Raw genomic sequence first — 18,311 nt, forward strand, 5'->3', positions numbered from 1 at the left:
TGCATCTGGCTAACGTGGATCCTGGGGAATCGAGCCTTGAACCGGGGCCCTCAGGCTTCACAGGCAAGTGCTTAACCACTAAGCCATCTTGCCAGTCCACAAGTGGACATTTCTAAGAGCGGGAGGTACACATATATCCATTGGAGCTGTGTGCCCATAGCATCCTTACTGTGAGACTGAGTACAGCACATAAATTTTGGTACTCTTTCTCATTACATAGTTCTTTTTAAATATATTTTATTTTTATTTATATATTTATTAGAGGAGAGAAAATGGGCTCCACCAGTGCCAGAAGTAGGATATTTCTAAATTTTGTTTATTTATTTGAGTGAGAGAGAGAGAGAAAGAGTTAGTTCACACATCAGAGCCTTCAACCACTGCAAACAAAGTCCAGACACAGGCGCCACTTTGTGCATCTGGCTTATGTGGGTCCTGGGGAATCAAACCTAACTCCTTTGGCTTTACAGGTAAGAGCCTTGTCCACCAAGACATCTTTCAAGCCCTATTTTCTTGTTTTTTCGAGGTAGGGTCTTGCTGTAGTCCAGGCTGACCTGGAGTTCACCATGTGGCCTTGAATTCACAGTGAATCTCTTACCTCTACCTCCAGAGCACTGGAATTAAAGGTGTGTGCCACCATGTTAGGCTCACGCTCGTTCTCTCTCTCTCTCTCTCTCTCTCTCTCTTTTTTTTGAGGTAGGGTTTCACTCTAGTCCAGGCTGACCTGGAATTCACTATGTAATCAGGGTGGCCTGGAACTCATCGTGATCCTCCTACCTCTGCCTCCTGAGTGCTGGGATTAAAAATTAAAATTAAAAGTGTGTGCCACCATGCCCTGCTTGTTCTTTTTTTTTTTTTTTTTTTTTTTTTTTGAGACAGAGTCTTATGTAGTCCAGGCTGTCCTGAACTCTGGATTTTTCTGCCTCCACCCCTGAAATTCTGGTTGGTATGACAGTCATGTGCCAACATGTTTACCCAGCTAACCTAGCATGCTTTGTAAATTAATTTATTTTTTATTTTATTTTTTGTTTTTTCAAGGTAGAGTCACACTCTAGCTCAGGCTGACCTGAAATTCACTATGCAGTCTCAGGGTGGCCTCGAACTCATGGTGATCCTCCTACCTCTACCTCCTGAGTGCTTGTATTTCTCCTACCTCTGCTTCCTGAGTGCATGCGCCACCATGCCCAGCTCCAATAGTCTTTCTATCTCTGCTTCCCAGGTGCACGAGTTACAGGTGTGCACCACCATTCCAACTCAGTTTCTCCTTTTGACTATTTCTGTGTAATCTTTTAAAATTCACATAGAAGCCAGGCCTCTAGTGTGCTGGGATTAAAGATGCGTGCCACCATATCTGGGTTTCTCCTCTCCTCTCCTCTCCTCTCCTCTCCTCTCCTCTCCTCTCCTCTCCTCTCCTCTCCTCTCCTCTCCTCTCCTCTCCTCTCCTCTCCTCTCCTCTCCTCTCCTCTCCTCTCCTCTCCTCTCCTCTCCTCTCCTCTCCTCTCCCCTCCCCTCCCCTCCCCTCCCCTCCCCTCCCCTCCCCTCCCCTCCCCTCCCCTCCCCTCCCCTCCCCTCCCCTCCCCTCCCCTCCCCTCCCCTCCCCTCCCCTCCCTTCCCCTCCCCTCTCCTTTTCTTACTTTCTCCTCCTTTTCTCTCTCTTCCCCTCCTTTCCCTTCTCCTCCCCTCTCTACCACTTCTTCCCCCTTCCTCCTCTCCCCTCCCCTCGCCTATCCTCTCTTTTCTTTCTGTTTCTCCTTCCTTCCTTCCTTCCCTCCCCCTCCCTTCCTTCATTCTCTTCTTTCTGCTTTTAAAAGTGGGTTCTGACCTGTACTTCCCTAGGAAGTCTCAGGGTGTCCTTGAACTCACAGAAAACCTTTTACCTCTGCATTCTGAGTGCTGGGATTAAAGGCATGAGCCACCACACCTGGCTACAGAGAGAATGGGCTTTTTGAAATTATTTTTTAATTTTAATTTTTTATTTATTTTATTTGAGAGAGAGAAAGAGGGAGAGAAATAGAGAGAATAGGCATGCCAGGGCCTTTAGCCACTGCAAACGAACTCCATATGCATGTGCCACCTTTTGCATCTGGCTTAATGTGGATCCTGGGGAATTGAATCTGGGTCATTTGGTCAGACCGGGTTTTTTTTTTTTTTTAATTTCAAGGTAGCCTATCATGTAGCCTAGGCTGGCTGTGAATTTGCTGTGTAGTAGTTGTTCTGACACTGTTTCTTTTAAATATTAATCTTCTTATTTATTTGCATATGTATATATGCTACAGCACTCATGGAGATCAGAGGACAACTTTGAGATAACCTATGATTTTCCATCTTTTTTGAGACAGGGTCTTTTGCCACTTACTAGCTGGCCCTTGAACTTCACATTTTCCTGGCTCTGCCTCCCATTGTTATAGGGCATTGGGATAATAGATACATGTGCCTTAAGTGGGTGCTGGGGAGAATCGAACTCAGATTGAATGAAGGCTTTGCAAACAAGGGCCTTTTGCGGCTAAGCTATCTTATTTCTTCATTCCCAGCATATTTTTTTCAATGACAAAAGCTGAATACTTAGGGGATAGAGATATGGGCCAGTGGTTAAGGTGCTTGCTTGTAAAGCCTAATGACCTGGGTTTGATTCCCTAGTACCCATGTAAAGCCAGATGCACAAAGTGACACATTCATCTGGAGTTGTTTGCAGTAGCTAGAGGCCCTGGGGTGCCCATTCTCTGTTCTCTCTCTGCCTCTTTCTCTCTTTGTCTCTCTCTGAAAAATAATATTAAGCCAGGTGTGGTGGTGCACGCCTTTAATCCCAGCACTTGAGAGGCACAGGTAGGAGGATAGCCATGAGTTCAAGGCCACCCTGAAATTATATAGTGAATTACAGGTCAGCCTTGGCTAGAGTGAGATCCTACCTTGAAAACAAACAAACAAATAATAATATTTTTAAAAAGTAGAATATCTAAACTTAAAGGCTGTAGTATAAGAGCTTGGGCTTTGGAGCTAAACTTCTGAGTTTAAATCTCAGCTCTGCTTCTTGCTAGCATATAAAAAAAATCACCTTGTTTTCTGCACCTTAATTTTATCATTGGTAAAATTTCAAATAGAAACACTTTGAAAGAATAAGATTTTAGGCATGTTGTTAGTCTAAAGTCCTGCTATGGGAACTGTTAGAGAATGAACTTAGTCCTGAAAGAAGTCTTGACAAGAGAAGTGTTGCAAAGCATTGCTTATACACCCAGGACTGAAAAGCCATCGTAAGGAGCAAGAGTAATGTGTAAATGTAAGTATCTAGCAATGGAGAAATCTGCTGATACAAGTAGTAAAGTGAGAAGTAGGAAGAAAGTAGGAGGTATGAAAAGTTTGTAGATTGCATCGGCTGTAATGCCAGGAGTCAAAGAACATCATTTGAAGCTGACAAATGAGTTAGTAAAACGTAAGCATATTCCACAGTACAAAGGTAAAGAGATAATGGTTGTTCAAAGGGCAGTAAGATTATGAGCTAACTTCATTTGTGCTGCTAGCAAGAAATCTGTAGTTGGAGATTAGTGAAACTAAATAAAATTATATAAAATTGCAGTTATAAAAAAGTGTGTGGTGTTGCACACTTGTAATCCCAGAAGGCAAGACGAACAAAAATTTGAGATCATCCTCACCTATATAGCAAGTTAGCTTGGGCAACATAATACCCTTATTTAAAAAGTTATAGGGGGCTGGAGGGATGGCTTAGTGGTCAAGGCAATTGTCCACAAAGCCAAAGGACCTAGGTTCAATTCCCCAGGACCCAGTGAGCCAGATACAAGAGGTAGTGCATGCAACTAGAGTTCATTTGCAGTGTCTGGAAGCCCTGGCGCACTTATTCTCTCTGTCTTACTTGCTCTCTCTTTCTCTGTGAGACCCTGCCTCCTAAACAAACAAGAAAGAAAGGAAGGGAAGGAGGGAAGGAAGGAGGAAGAAAGGGATGAAGGAAGGAAGGAGGAGAGGGGAGAGGAAAATTATAAAAGTGGAATGTTGGCTTCAAAATAGTGTAGAATTTTTTTTTTTTTTTCTGTTGTTGTGTTCAAGATAGGGTCTTGCTGTAGCCCAGACTGTTGTGGAATTCATTATGTAGTCATTCACACGCTGCCCTCAGATTTGTAGTGATCCTCCAACCCCCTCTGCCTCCGGAGTGCTGGGATTAAAGGTGTGCACCACCACACCTGGCCAGAGGTATTTATTTATTTATTTATGTGAGAGAGAAAGAAAGGGAATGTGTGCCACGATCTCCTGCCTCTGCAAACAACTTTATGCATCTGGCTATACGTGAGTACTGGGGAATTGATGAACCAAGGCCTGCAGGCTTTGCAAGCCAGTGCCTTTAACTGCTGAGCCATCTCTCCAGTCCCAGAGTTTATTTTCTAATATTGAACCTTTCTAACAAATGACATAAATTTGAATTACTATTATTATTATTATTATTTTGGTTTTTCAAGGTAGGATTTTGCTCTATTCCAGGCTGACCTGGAATTCACAGTTATCCTTCTACCTGTGCCTCCTGAGTGCTGGTATTAAAGGCTTGTGCTACCATACCCAGCTTACAAATTTGAATTATTGATACTTGGGCATTACTAATGTTGTAATGGTTTGCTCAGTACATTTCTATATAGAATAATTTTCTGTATTTTATTTTATATGTTCAATATATTTCTCTGTAAAATGTTCTCTTTAGCAGAATGAAGTTAAAGGAAGTAGACCGTACAGCTATGCAGGCATGGAGCCCTGCCCAGTACCATCCCATTTACCTAGCCACAGGTAAGATCAACAGAGAGAAGGTAACATCATGAAAGTACTTCTTCTCTTCTGTGTCTGGCTTGTTGATACCCGTGTTTGAGCTCAAATTCAAGCTTCATCTCTCAAAAGTTTCAATCCCTAGCAAAACATCTCTTTCCTCCCTGCCCCTGGAATTCAGTGACCTTCTTTGTGTTCGATGCTCTTCCTCTCTGTTTCCATAGTGTGTTGTGTCATAGCCTTGATCGTGCCGTGCTGCATGGTGTTTTCCCCACTGCACAGGAATGGTGTTTGTAGTTCACCAGGAGTGAGCACAGTGAGGATGTATGAAAGGTACTTTGAATGAATGAAAGTAAACTTGTAAACTTGATGCAAGCAGTTTTTTTTTTCTTTGTATAAAAGGAGAGTTACATTGTGTATGACTCCTAAGCAGATACAGTAAGTCGCTCCAGAGAGCTTTTAAAATTGCTATTGTAGAAACTTAACTGCACTACCTAGTCCTATACAAACATCATCTCCCGGCCCTGTGCTAGAATGTTAGTATTATAGTCATTTAAACATATGCTCAGTGGCAACAGACATGGTATTCATGAGCAAAATAATTTAAAAACATGCTTTTAGTTCCTATTTGGTACTGCATTCCCTGAGCCTTAGTTGTGCATATATAGTTACCATGAATGTATTTTCTATAGGAACATCTGCTCAGCAATTGGATGCAACATTTAGTACCAATGCTTCCCTTGAGATATTTGAATTAGACCTTTCGGATCCATCATTAGATATGAAATCTTGTGCTACTTTCTCCTCTTCTCACAGGTATGAGGGTCCCTTGACTGTTATGTTACTCTATTATTATATGTTGTGGTTAATGTCTACTTGTTGCATGAAACTTTTCCTGGGGAGACACGAACATGTTAGTCACTCTAGATAGGGCACAGACAATAGACAAAGGATGATTGCGCCAAAACCACTTTTGGCCAATGAGTGAACTTACTGGGGTAACTTACTAAGCAGGGTGGGGGACTGCTTATTGGAGCAGTGGACACTCAGTGGCAGCTGAGTCAGTACAAGTCCACCTCAGCACAGTGACAGTCCATGGAAGCTGCATCTCCAGCACTGCACAGCTTGTAGACAGCTCAGCAGGGCTCCCTCTACGTGGTTTAGGCCTTTACATATCCTCAGCAAGAGGTCTTAGAAAATTGCTACACAACACTGGTCGCATCTGCCCCTGCTTGTAATCTTCTAAGTTTCAGCCCGCCCAGACCTTTTGACCTCCTAATTCTCTCCTCTCTCCAGAAGAGAGTATTTCAGTGTGGAAGAATTGGCTGTACAACACTGATTGTCTGTAGCTATGTGATGATTAGAAACTTCAGGAAATACCATGAATGGCATGAAACACTTGGAGAAAAAGCATGCCAGTGCATTTTTGTGGCAATGAAAGAAGTGTTCACAGGTCTTACTGACCATTTTGGTGCAGTTCTGTGTAGGATGGGAAGAAGATGCCCACTTCCCAGTACCACTACTTGTTTTCTCAGAGTGTGACAGAGCCACTTTTTTCTGCCTCCTTTATCTTAGCAGTACATGTGAAATTTGATGTGCATGTACATAGGAGTAGATATGTCAGTCTTTATGTTCATAGAGGTTGTCTGTACATGGCAGGTTATTTTCTTTGTACTTACCTATATTTAGAAAGATATTTCATAAGGGATTTTGTTGACATAATTTCTAATACACTATGCAAAACCGTAAAGGAGAAAACACTTAACATTTGAGTAGTAAACTTTGTCCCAATACATTGGCAATTTTTAAAAAAAATATTGTACCTAGTTAGAATATAGCTCAAGTCATGGAGTTTTTAAAGGACCTCTCATACTTTGCAGAGCCTTCTTATTGATACGTTTCTGTATTACTTTGCTCATTTCTATGATCAAGTACTTCACAAGAAGAAACTTGAAGGGAGGAAGTGTTTATTTCTGGATAAATTTTCTAGGAATACAGCCATTGTAGTTGGGTGCAGAGAAGCATGGCAGCAGGAGCAAGCAGCAGCAGGTCACATTGCAGCTGTGTCAGAAAGGACAGATATGGGTGGGGGAGTGGGAGAGGGAGGGAGACAGTGAAAGAGAGCTGCATGCTTGGTTCACCTTGCCTCAGTCTGGGACCCCAAGCCCAGAAGTTCTTCCCACCTTAATTAACCTAATATGGAAACTCTCACATGCCCAGAGATTGGTCTCCTAGGTGATTCTAGGTCCCATCAAGTTGACAGTCAAGACTAACCATTCCAGTTTTGTCTAGTAGTTTGTCCTATTATCGTCTGTCTCATTGAATACACTCCTGCTTCCTTCCTATTTTATCTCCCTGCAAGATCATGACCTTTTATTCTCTACCAGAAATAAAAAATTTTTCTGAGCTGGATATGTGTTGGCACACACCTTTAATCCCAGCACTTGGGAGGCAGAGGTAGAAGGATTGCCGTGAGTTTGATGCGAGCCTGAGACTACATAGTGAATTCCAGGTCAGCCTGAGCTAGAGCAAGACCCTACCTTGGAAAACCAAAAAAAAAAAAAAAAATTCTTGCTGTCATCATATGTTATTTTTCCTAGAAAATTTCAGATAACTTTAATAGGCTACATGTTAATGACCCCTTCTGTAGTAAAACAGAGCGTATTATTCTTCAAGAAAAGTGGTTGATTAGCTCTGTTTTACAGATGAACAAAATGCAGCTTACAAACATTAAGTAATTTGCCAGGGCCTCCAAGTTTCTAAATGGTACAACACTTTCAAGTCCATATCTTTTTTTTTTTTTTAATTTTTATTTATTTATTTAGGTTTTTCAAAGTAGCATATTGCTCTAGTCCAGGCTGACCTGGTCAATCCGTATCTTTTGACAAGTAAATCTTGGTATATTGTATTACTCCTGTATGTCAAAAATATGCAGATATTAAGCATAAGTAAAAATCAGATTGCCATTTTGCCAGTCACACACTTATTAGCAGGGGTGAAAGAGAAACAGTATTTTATAATATCTATGAAAATATAAACAATTAAATGTATAATTAAATTTTGATCCTTCAAGAATGAGTTACTTTATTCATTTTTTCCTAAAGGTATCACAAGTTGATTTGGGGACCTCATAAGATAGATTCCAAAGGAGATGTTTCTGGAGTTTTGATTGCAGGTGGAGAAAATGGAAATATTATTCTTTATGATCCTTCTAAAATTATAGCTGGAGACAAGGACGTTGTGATTGCCCAGAAGGACAAGCATACAGGTCCAGTGAGAGCCTTGGATGTGAACATTTTCCAGGTTTGACTTTTTGACCTTCTCATTCCTTTTATTTAAATGTGCACTACAGAGTAACAGAGAGAGAGAGAGAGAACAGGTGCACCAGGGCCTCCAGCCATTGTAATCGAGCTTCACACATGTGTGCCCCCTTGTGTGCGTGTGTGACCTTGCACGCTTGTGTCACCTTGTGCGTCTGGCTTACATGGGACCTGGAGAGTAGAGCATGGGTCCTTAGGCTTCACAGGCAAGCACTTTAACCGCTCAGCCATCTCTCTAGCCTAACACTCTAATTCTTAAAATACATCTTCCTCATTTGACATGTGCTTCAGTATTAGAAATGAAAGCTAAAAATCATGTGCCTTTGCAAGCCCCTGAGAGAGTGTGTTCATTATAAGCCTGGTAGGTTCAGATTGGAGTTTAGGAGCCAGGTGTGGTAGTGAACTTACCAATACTTTTGAATTGGAGACAGAGGGTTAAGAGTTCAAGTCTAGCAGCAGTTACATAGTGAGTTTAAGGAGAACCTGCACTACATGTGAGTGTTTCAAAAGAACACAGAACTGTAAATTGAGATTAGAGTGAATGATGTTAACTTCATGGAGTGTACTTGGCTGATAGGTTTATATTTAGAAGCCTCAAGGTATCCTGCCATTTACTGGGCTTTTTTTTTTTTTTTTTTTTTTTTGAGAGTATCAGAGAAAGGGCGGGGGGAAAGAGAATGAGAATGGGCACGCCAGGGCCTCCAGCCACTACAACAAACTCCAGATGCATGCGCCCCCTTGTGCATCTGGCTTACGTGGGTCCTGGGGAATCAAGCCTTGAACCAGGGTCCTTAGGCTTCACAGGCAAGCGCTTAACCGCTAAGCCATCTCTCCAGCCCTTACCTGGACATTTTTAACTGTTAGATGCCTCAGAGGTTGGAAACTTTTAAAAAAATTAATTAATTACTTTGAGAGAAGTGGGGGGCAGATAAAGAGAAAATGGGTGCACCAGGGCCTCTAGCTACTACAAATGAACTCCTGATGCATGCAGCACTTTGTGCATCTGGCTTTATGTGGGTACTGGCGAATTGAACCTGGGTCTTTTGGCTTTGCTAGCAAGCACCTCAACCACTAAGCCATCTCTTCAGCCTGGAAACTTTGTTTTTTAAAAGTTTGTACTATGTCAGTGTTAGTTTGGTGCTATGGTATCTGACTAAATCATTGTCTTTTTTTTTTTTTTTCCTGCTTTGCATTTCTTCTTTCTTTCTTTTTTTGAGGCAGGGTCTCACTGTAGCCCAGGCTGACCTGGAACTTACTCTGTAGTCCCGGGCTGGTCTCAAACTCAGTAGTCCTCCTACCTCAGCCTCCTCAGTGCTGTGACTAAAGGCATGCACCACCACACCTGGCTGTCACTGTTTTATTAACTGAAACATTGAAATATTTTGTGTTTATGACAAAGAGATTACTAGTCTCTGATGTAATTAGAAATTATACAAGCAATACAAATGTAATAAATTGATACAATTTTCTGCTGTTGCTTTCATTATGTAAATGAGTAGGTGAGACTTTTGGTTATTGGGACACTAGATTGTAACAACCCAAGAAGCCTTGAAGCTCTCCCATGTGGGTAAAATGTGTGTAGTATGAAGCTGCTGTTTTCTGTTTTCATGGTACATGGGATTGAGCTTGGGCCCTCATCATGTCAGGCAAGTGCCTTGCCTCTGGGCTGAATTCTGTTTTTATATTACATGCCGCTTGATAAGTAAAGGTCAATATAGGAAGCCCATTATCCTCCTGTGCTTTTTTTTAAAGATATATTTTTATTTAGAGACAGAGGGAAAGAGAGATAGAGAATGAGTGAGAATGGGTGCACCAGGGTCTCTAGCCACTGCAAACGAACTCCAGATGCATGTGCCACCATGTGCATCTGGCTTACATGAGACCTGGAGTATCAAACCTGGGTCCTTAGGCTTCACAGGCATGTGCCTTAACTGCTAAGCCTTCTCTCCAGCCCCTTTAAAAATACACACACACACACACACACACACACACACACACACACGAGAGAATATTAAATATGTATATGAGAGAAATAGGCAGATAGAGAATGGGCACGCCAGGGTGTCTCACCACTACAGAACTCTCGACACATGAGCCATGTTGTGTATCTGGCTTTTCGTGGGTATTAGGGAATTGAACTTGGCTCCTATGGCTTCACAGGCAAGTGCCGTAACCACTAAGCCGTCTCTCCAGCCCCCTCCTTACATCTTTTTTTCTTTTTGACAATTTTTGTCCTTTATTTTTTTGGTTTTGCTAAGTAGAGTCTCATTCTAGCCCAGGCTAACCTGGAATTCGCGACGTTGTCTCAGGGTGGCCTCGAACTCATGGTGATCTTTCTATCTCTGCCTCCCGAGTGCTGGGATTAAAGGCATGTCACACCACATGCCAGGCTCTTCTTTTTGACTTTTTTTTTTTTTTTTTGAGGTAGGGTCTTGCTGTAGTCAAAGCTGACCTGGAATTCACTATGTAGTCTCAGGGTGGCCTTGAGCTCACCGTGATCCACCTACCTCTGCCTCCCAAGTGCTAGGATTAAAGGTGTGCACCACCACGCCCGGCTTCTTTTTGACTTTTTTAAAAACATTTTTTAATTTAATCAATTTATTTATTTGACAGAAAGAGGGAGAAAGAGTGGGAGAGAGAGAGTGAGAATGGGTGCGCCAGGGCCTCCAGACACATGCACTCCCTTGTGCATCTGGCTTATGTGGGTCCTGGGGAATTGAACCAAGGTCATTTGGCTTTGCAGGCAAATGCCTTAACCACTAAGCCATCCCTCCATCTTTTTGGTTTTTTGAGGTAGGGACTTGCTGTAGCACAGGCTGACCTGGAATTCACTATGTAGTCTCAAGCACACACACAGTATACTCTGATCATAATCCCCTCACTACCCTCCTTTGTCTCTTCTTCCATATTCCTCTGATTAATGATAATTTCTTATTGCAGACCAATCTGGTGGCCTCTGGTGCTAATGAATCTGAAATCTACATTTGGGACCTAAACAACTTTGCAACTCCAATGACACCAGGAGCCAAAACACAGGTATTGTCTTTTTGTTTGTTTGTTTGTTTTTCAAGGTAGGGTCTCACTCTAGTGATCTGGAATTCTCTATGTAGTTTCAGGGTGGCCTCTAACTCACGTCAATCCACCTATTTCTGCCTCCCAAATGCTGGGATTAAAGGCGTGCACCACCACGCCTGGCTAATATTTTTATTTTATTTTATTTTTTTAAATTATTTATTTATTTATTTGAGAGCGACAGACACAGAGAGAAAGACAGATAGAGGGAGAGAGAGAATGGGCGCGCTAGGGCTTCCAGCCTCTGCAAATGAACTCCAGACGCGTGCGCCCCCTTATGCATCTGGTTAACGTGGGACCTGGGGAACCGAGCCTCGAACCAGGGTCCTTAGGCTTCACAGGCAAGCGCTTAACTGCTAAGCCATCTCTCCAGCCCTAATATTTTTAATTAATTAATTAATTTGTGTCTGTGTATATGCATGTGTGTACTTTTGTGCACCAGGTTCTCCTGCTATTGAGAATGAACACCAGGTGCATATACCACTTTATTTTATTTATTTATTTATTTTACATATTTTTTGTTTTTTCAAGGTAGGGTCTCAATGTAGTTCAGGCTGACCTGGAATTCACTGTAGTTTCAGGGGCCTCAAACTCATGGCAGTCCTCCTACTTCTGCCTCCTAAGTGTTGGTATTAAAGGCGTGCACCACCATGGCTGGCTAACATGTAACACTTTTTATGCCTGACTTTATGTGGGTGCTTAGAAATTGAACCTGGGCCAGCAGACTTTACAAACAAGAGCCTTTAATCACTGAGCCATCTCCCTCAGTTTCTATCATGTTAATTTTGATTAGTGTAATCAAAACTACCAAAAGTAGTTACTTTATTTTTTTTGTTATTATTATTTTTGTTTCAATCTCTCTCTCTTTTTGGTCCCGCGGGGTGGGGAGTTGGGTTTACGTAGTAAGATCTCACTGTAGCCCAGGCTTACCTGAAACTGAGTAGGTAGTCTCAGACTGGCCTGGAATTCAAGACAATCCTTCTACCTCTGCCTCCTGAGCCCTGGGATTAAAGGTGTATACCACCAAACATTTCTTTCTTTCTTTATTTTTTTTAAGCTAATTGACCAGGTGTGGTGACCTGTGTCTTTTTATTTTATTTTATTTTATTTTATTTTTGTTCATTTGTATTTATTTATTTGAGAGTGACAGAGAGAGAAAGGAGAGAGAGAGAAAAAATGGGCACGCCAGGGCTTCCAGCCACTGTAAATGAACTCCAGATGCATGTGCCCCCTTGTGCATCTGTGGTTAATGTGGGTCCTGGAGAATCGAGCCTCGAACTGGGGTCCTTAGGCTTCACAGGCAAGCGCTTAACCGTTAAGCCATCTCTCCAGCCCTTTTATTTTTTTAATTATTTAATTAACTAATTATTTGTGAGCAGAGAAAGAAACTATGGGAATGCTAGGGCCTCTTTCTAATGTAAATGAACTCCATATGCATGTGCCACTTTGTGCATCTGGTTTTAGGTGGAATTGAACCTGAGCCTGCAGATTTTGCAAGCAAACACTTAACTACTGAGCCATCTCCCCAGTCCCAGCAGTTCTTTTAAACTTATTTACATTGGCTTGAATTTTTTTTAATCAGTGCTTAAATTTTCCTGCAATAAAGTATTAATAAATACGCTTTTCTTTTTTTTTTTAAAAAAAACTTTTTTTTTAATGTTTTATTTATTTATTTGAGAGCGACAGACACAGAGAGAAAGACAGATAGAGGGAGAGAGAGAGAATGGGCGCGCCAGGGCCTCCAGCCTCTGCAAACGAACTCCAGACGCGTGCGCCCCCTTATGCATCTGGCTAACGTGGGACCTGGGGAACCGAGCCTCGAACCGGGGTCCTTAGGCTTCACAGGCAAGCGCTTAACCGCTAAGCCATCTCTCCAGCCCTAAATACGCTTTTCTTGGAAGGCTGAGGCAAGAGGATTTCCATGAGTTTGAGACCAACCTGCCATATAGAGACTCTTACCTCACAAAATGTTTCTTTATGCCAGACATGGTAGCACGCGCCTTTAATCCCAACAATTGGGAGGCTGAGGTAGGGGGATGGCCAGCCTGAAGCTACAGAATGAGTACAAGTCAGCCTTGAGCTAGAATGAGACCTACCTTGAGAAAAACAACAACAAAAGTTTCTTCTGCTTTCTTTTTTTTTTTTTTAATGTTTTTATTAGCATTTTCCATGATTATTAAAAAATCCCATGGTAATTCCCTCCCTCCCCACCCCCCATGCTTTATGCTTTGAAATTCCATTCTCCATCATATCCCCTCCCCATCACAATCATTGTACTTACATATATACAATATCAACCTATTAAGTATCCTCCTCCCTTCCTTTCTCCACCCTTTATGTCTCCTTTTCAACTTACTGGCCTCTGCTACTAAGTATTTTCATTCTCACGCAGAAGCCCAGTCATCTGTAGCTAGGATCCACATATGAGAGAGAACATGTGGCTCTTGGCTTTCTGGGCCTGGGTTACCTCACTTAGTATAATACTTTCCAGGTCCATCCATTTTTCTGCAAATTTCATAACTTCATTTTTCTTTACCGCTGAGTAGAACTCCATAGTATAAATGTGCCACATCTTCATTATCCACTCATCAGTTGAGGGACATCTAGGCTGGTTCCATTTCCCAGCTATTATAAATTGAGCAGCAATAAACATGGTTGAGCACGTACTTCTAAGGAAATGAGATGAGTCCTTAGGATATATGCCTAGGAGTGCTATAGCTGGGTCATATGGTAGATCAATCTCTAGCTGTTTTAGGAACCTCCACACTGTTTTCCACAATGGCTGGACCAGATTGCATTCCCACCAGCAGTGTAGGAGGGTTCCTTTTTTTCCACATCCCTGCCAACATTTATGATCGTTTGTTTTCATGATGGTGGCCAATCTGACAGGAGTGAGATGGAATCTCAATGTCGTTTTAATCTGCATTTCCCTGATGACTAGTCTTCTGCTTTCTTTAATAGTACTTATTTATGCAGTACCTCTCATCTGTTAGACTCTTATATTAGATATGGAGAATTGTACAAACTGGGTAAATTCCTTGATTTTTCTTGCAATATTAGTTTTGTTCTTTTAAAAAATATTTTATTTTATTTTTTTTATTTATTTATTTGAGAGAGGAAACTAGGCAGAGAGAGAGAAAGAGAATGGGTATGCCAGAGCTCCCAGTCACTTCAAATGAACTCCAGGTGCATGTGCCACCTTGTGCATCTGGCTATGTGTGTCCTGGGGAATCGAACTGTGGTCCTTTGGCTTCATGGGCAAGTGCCTTAACTGCCCATCTCTCCAGCCCCGTTTTGTTAAAAATAAGTATTCACTATATTGAAAGGATCCAACCTTACTTAAAAGTATACTTTGTTTTGCTAGTGAATTGGGTAACAATGTCTCTGGCTGTTTTTTCTTGATTTTTCTAAAAAATATATTTATTTATTTGAGAGAGAGACAGAGGCAGGTAGAGAGTATGAGTGTGCTAGGATTTCTTGCCACTTCAGAGGAATTTCAGACGCATGCTGCACTTTGTGCATCTGACTTTATGTGAGTACTAGGGAATTGAACCCTGGCTGTCAGGCTTTGCAAGTAAGCACCTTAACCGCTAAGCCATCTTTCCAGCCCTCTTTCTTGAATTTCTCTTCATTGTATAGATGCTGATTTCAGTGGCCATTGTAATTGGTCCTTAACATTTTGAAATCCTAAGAGATAGCATAATTATAGCATATAGTCTGGCTTTGTGTATTTATCCTAAGTAGTCCAGGCTGCAATTTTATTTTATTTTTTGGTTTTTTGAGGTAGGGTCTCACTCTAGCTCAAGCTGACCTCGAATTCATTATGGAGTCTCAGGGTGGCCTCGAGGTCATGGTGATCCTCCTACCTCTGCCTCCCAAGTACTGGGATTAAAGGCATGCGCCACCATGCCCAGCTAAGTTGCAAGGTTTTTTTTTTTTTCCATGAACATGAAAAATTATTTAATGACAGCAATCTTGAAATTACATATCTCTAAAAAATCACAATAGTCCTACAAGAAGATTTGTTTCTGGGGCAAATTAGCACTTAAGTGGCAGGTGGGAATGAGCGCTCCGTAATTTGGGATTGATTTGTACTCTTGGTTTGAGAAGGGGTGAACTGAAAGAAAAACAGTTTTTTAAGTACCAAAAATATGCATAAATGATCAGAGCTGACTAAAAACCACAGCTTCTATTTTTTTTTGTTGTTTTTTCTTTTTAGCTTCTATATTTTTAGGCAATCTTTCAAATTCAGTCCTCTCTTCTGAATTATCCATTAACTTCTGAGGATTTCAGCTCACCCCCTTATCATTAAAATACATATTCATAAAACTTTTACAGTGGTTCTGTTCTAGTTACAAATAGCTTCTGCTTTTCTAGGACATAATTTACTTTGTTTAAGCAAGAATTCATAAAAGAAGCTATAAATAATCTTTAAATATTTAGCCATGAATAGAGGGTGGACTGGCATTGATGGCTTATTTTAGTACTAATGCAGAATGCTTTTTAAAAGCTACATTTTAACATGCATCAAGCTAATGATTAACACTTGCAGTGTAATTTTCAACATCAGACTGACTTTCTCTTCAAGGAGTTTGGCTACAATAAATATGTTATTCCAGTTATTTACTAGCAAAGTAGCCTTGAAGAATGAAAATATGGAAAAGATTGAAACATAAGAAATCTTATCTTGAGAGTCTTTTTTTTTTAAGCATCAAGACCACCTTTCCTCCCCGCCCCCTTTACAGTCCTGCACTCACAGGGAGAAGAACTCAAACATCCACAGTGGTCTAAGCAGCATGTCTATGACTCAAAGACATTCTCATAAACAACTCGGAAATGGGAAGTTCACAACATTTTGTAGAGACCAAGCTTCAAAAAATTCTACTTGAAGAAAAAAGTTTTTTTAAAAAAAGTATTTTTATTTTCTTTATTTACAAGGAGAGAAAGGGGAGGGGGGGAGGAGAAGCAGCAGAGAGAATAGGCACACCAGGACTCTAGCCACTACAAATGAACTCTAATGCACATGCCACTTTGTGCATCTGGCTTTACATAGGTACTGGGGAATTGAACCTGGTTTGTTAGGTTTTGCAGGTGCCTTAGCTACTGAGCCATCTCTCCAGTCCCAGGCTGCAGTTTTTGTCCTGCCTAATTGTTTGGTCATGTTCTCCACCATTGATTTTGTTGTTCATGATCTAACCTGTTGAATGGACTTTTTTTGTTGTTGTTGTTTATTTGTTTTTTGTTTTGTTTTGTTTTTCTAGGCAGCGTCTCAATCTAGGCCAAGTTGGCCTGGAAATCATTATGTGCTCTCAGGCTGGCTTTGAACTCACAATGACCCTCCTATCTATTCTTCCCAAGTGATAGGATTAAAGGCATGTGCTACCATGCCCAGCTCAAGATAAGAGTTTTAAGGAATCTATTTTTTCTAAAGGAAAGATCAGATTTTGTAATTAAATTTGATTGTCATAGGCACATAATTTTTAATAGTTATTTCCTTATAGCCGCCAGAAGATACCAGCTGTATTGCATGGAACAGACAAGTTCAGCATATTTTAGCATCGGCTAGCCCCAGCGGCCGGGCCACCGTCTGGGATCTTAGAAAAAATGAACCAATCATCAAAGTCAGTGACCACAGTAATAGGGTAAGTCGAGGATTGACTTGTGATGATCATATTGTGTTTCTGTGGTTAACTATCTTTCTACTGTTTGTCCACAGTATGTGAGTCCCCTCTTACCATCTTTACCCTTTTCCCTTCTTAATCCTTTCTCTATTGAATCCCTTCTTTTTTCAAAGTAGTCTCTCTTCTGTTTTGATGCTATTATTTTTTTCCTTTCTGTTATGCAGATCTTGTGTAGGTTGCATCAGCCACTGTGAGGTCATGAATATTAATTCCACTTTGTGTTTCTATGAGAGCATTGTAAGCACTCATTGGGCTTGTACTTTTTTTTAGGTAGGGTTTTACTCTAGTCCAGGCTGATCTGGAATTCACTATGTAGTCTCAGGGTGGCCTTGAATTCATCATGGTGGTACTCCTACCTCTGCCTCCCAAGTGCTGGGATTAAAGGCTTGTGCCAACCATGCCCAATGGCTCTTACATTCTTTCCACTGCTTCTTCTACAATGGTCCCTGAGCCTTGGAGGGTGTGATAGGGTCACATTTTGTAACATCCAATAACTGCCTTTTCTTTTTTCTTTTTCTTTTTGGTTTTTCGAGGTAAGGTCTCACTCTGGTCCAGGCTGACCTGGAATTAACTCTGTCATCTCAGGGTGGCCTTGAACTCATGGCAATCCTCCTACCTCTGCCTCCCGAGTGCTGGGATTAAAGGCGTGCGCCGCCACGCCCAGCTTTAATAACTGCCTTTTCATACACTAGAAGGAATGCTCCCCTGTGGAAGATAATAGAATTTCTAATAAATCCTGTCAAGATAGTACTAATGATGAGAGAAACTGGTTAGCTCAAGGGGTTATTTCATGTTTTGTGATTTTCTTGCTTGGCTAGCCATTTAAAAGCTTTGCAGCAACTTTTTAATTAGTCGTTAGCTTTTCCTGGGATTTTTACCAAGTTTATCTGCTAGAAACTTTGAGTGTGAATTTGGAGTTTCTTTTCCTCGGATTAAATATTGCCAAAATGAGCTAATACCTTGCTGTATGTTATTAAATGCTACTATGGAATATGTTACTTTTTTGAGGGAGGATTGAGGTAGGGTCTCACTCTAGCACAGGCTGACCTGGAATTCACTGTGTTGTCTCTGGGTGGCCTTGAAGTCACACGGCGATCCTCCTCCTACCTGGGATTAAAGGCGTGCGCCACCACGCCTGGCTGAATATGTTAAATTTTATAAAATTTTAAAAACTTCCTTATTTATTTATTTATTTGAATGAGAGAGAGAGAGAGAATATGAATGAGAATGGGTGCTCCAGGGCCTCTAGCCACTGCAATCCAATTTTAGATGCATGTGTCACCTTGTGCATATAGCTTTATGTGGGTACTGGTGAATCGAACCTGTGTCCTTTGGCTTTATAGGCAAGCACCTTAACTGCTAAGCCATCTCTCCATCCCCAGAATATTTTAGATTCTTAAATTTTAATTTTTTTTATGTCAGTAGATGCTGGAAAGAATTTAGCTATTTATCTTGTTTTTTTTTTTTAATTTTTTTGGTTAAA

At 41.2% G+C, this 18,311-nt stretch overlaps 1 protein-coding gene across 7 annotated transcripts in view; it reads left to right on the forward strand.

Moving 5' to 3' along the window:
* Positions 1-18,311, forward strand: part of Sec31a (SEC31 homolog A, COPII coat complex component) — a 93,443-nt gene that overhangs the window by 4,144 nt on the left and 70,988 nt on the right. For 6 of the 7 annotated variants that reach the window (XM_045142733.1, XM_045142735.1, XM_045142738.1 and 3 more), the window contains exons 2-6: positions 4,697-4,779; positions 5,448-5,571; positions 7,860-8,058; positions 11,016-11,111; positions 16,649-16,789. In XM_045142733.1, the coding sequence (XP_044998668.1) occupies positions 4,701-4,779; positions 5,448-5,571; positions 7,860-8,058; positions 11,016-11,111; positions 16,649-16,789 (639 nt within the window). In that variant the 5' untranslated portion in view covers positions 4,697-4,700. The remainder of the gene's footprint in view (positions 1-4,696; positions 4,780-5,447; positions 5,572-7,859; positions 8,059-11,015; positions 11,112-16,648; positions 16,790-18,311) is intronic. The other variant, XM_045142734.1, reaches the window with a different exon arrangement.

Source organism: Jaculus jaculus, chromosome 2 (assembly GCF_020740685.1).
Source record: "Jaculus jaculus isolate mJacJac1 chromosome 2, mJacJac1.mat.Y.cur, whole genome shotgun sequence".
In the NCBI taxonomy this organism is placed as follows: domain Eukaryota; kingdom Metazoa; phylum Chordata; class Mammalia; order Rodentia; family Dipodidae; genus Jaculus; species Jaculus jaculus.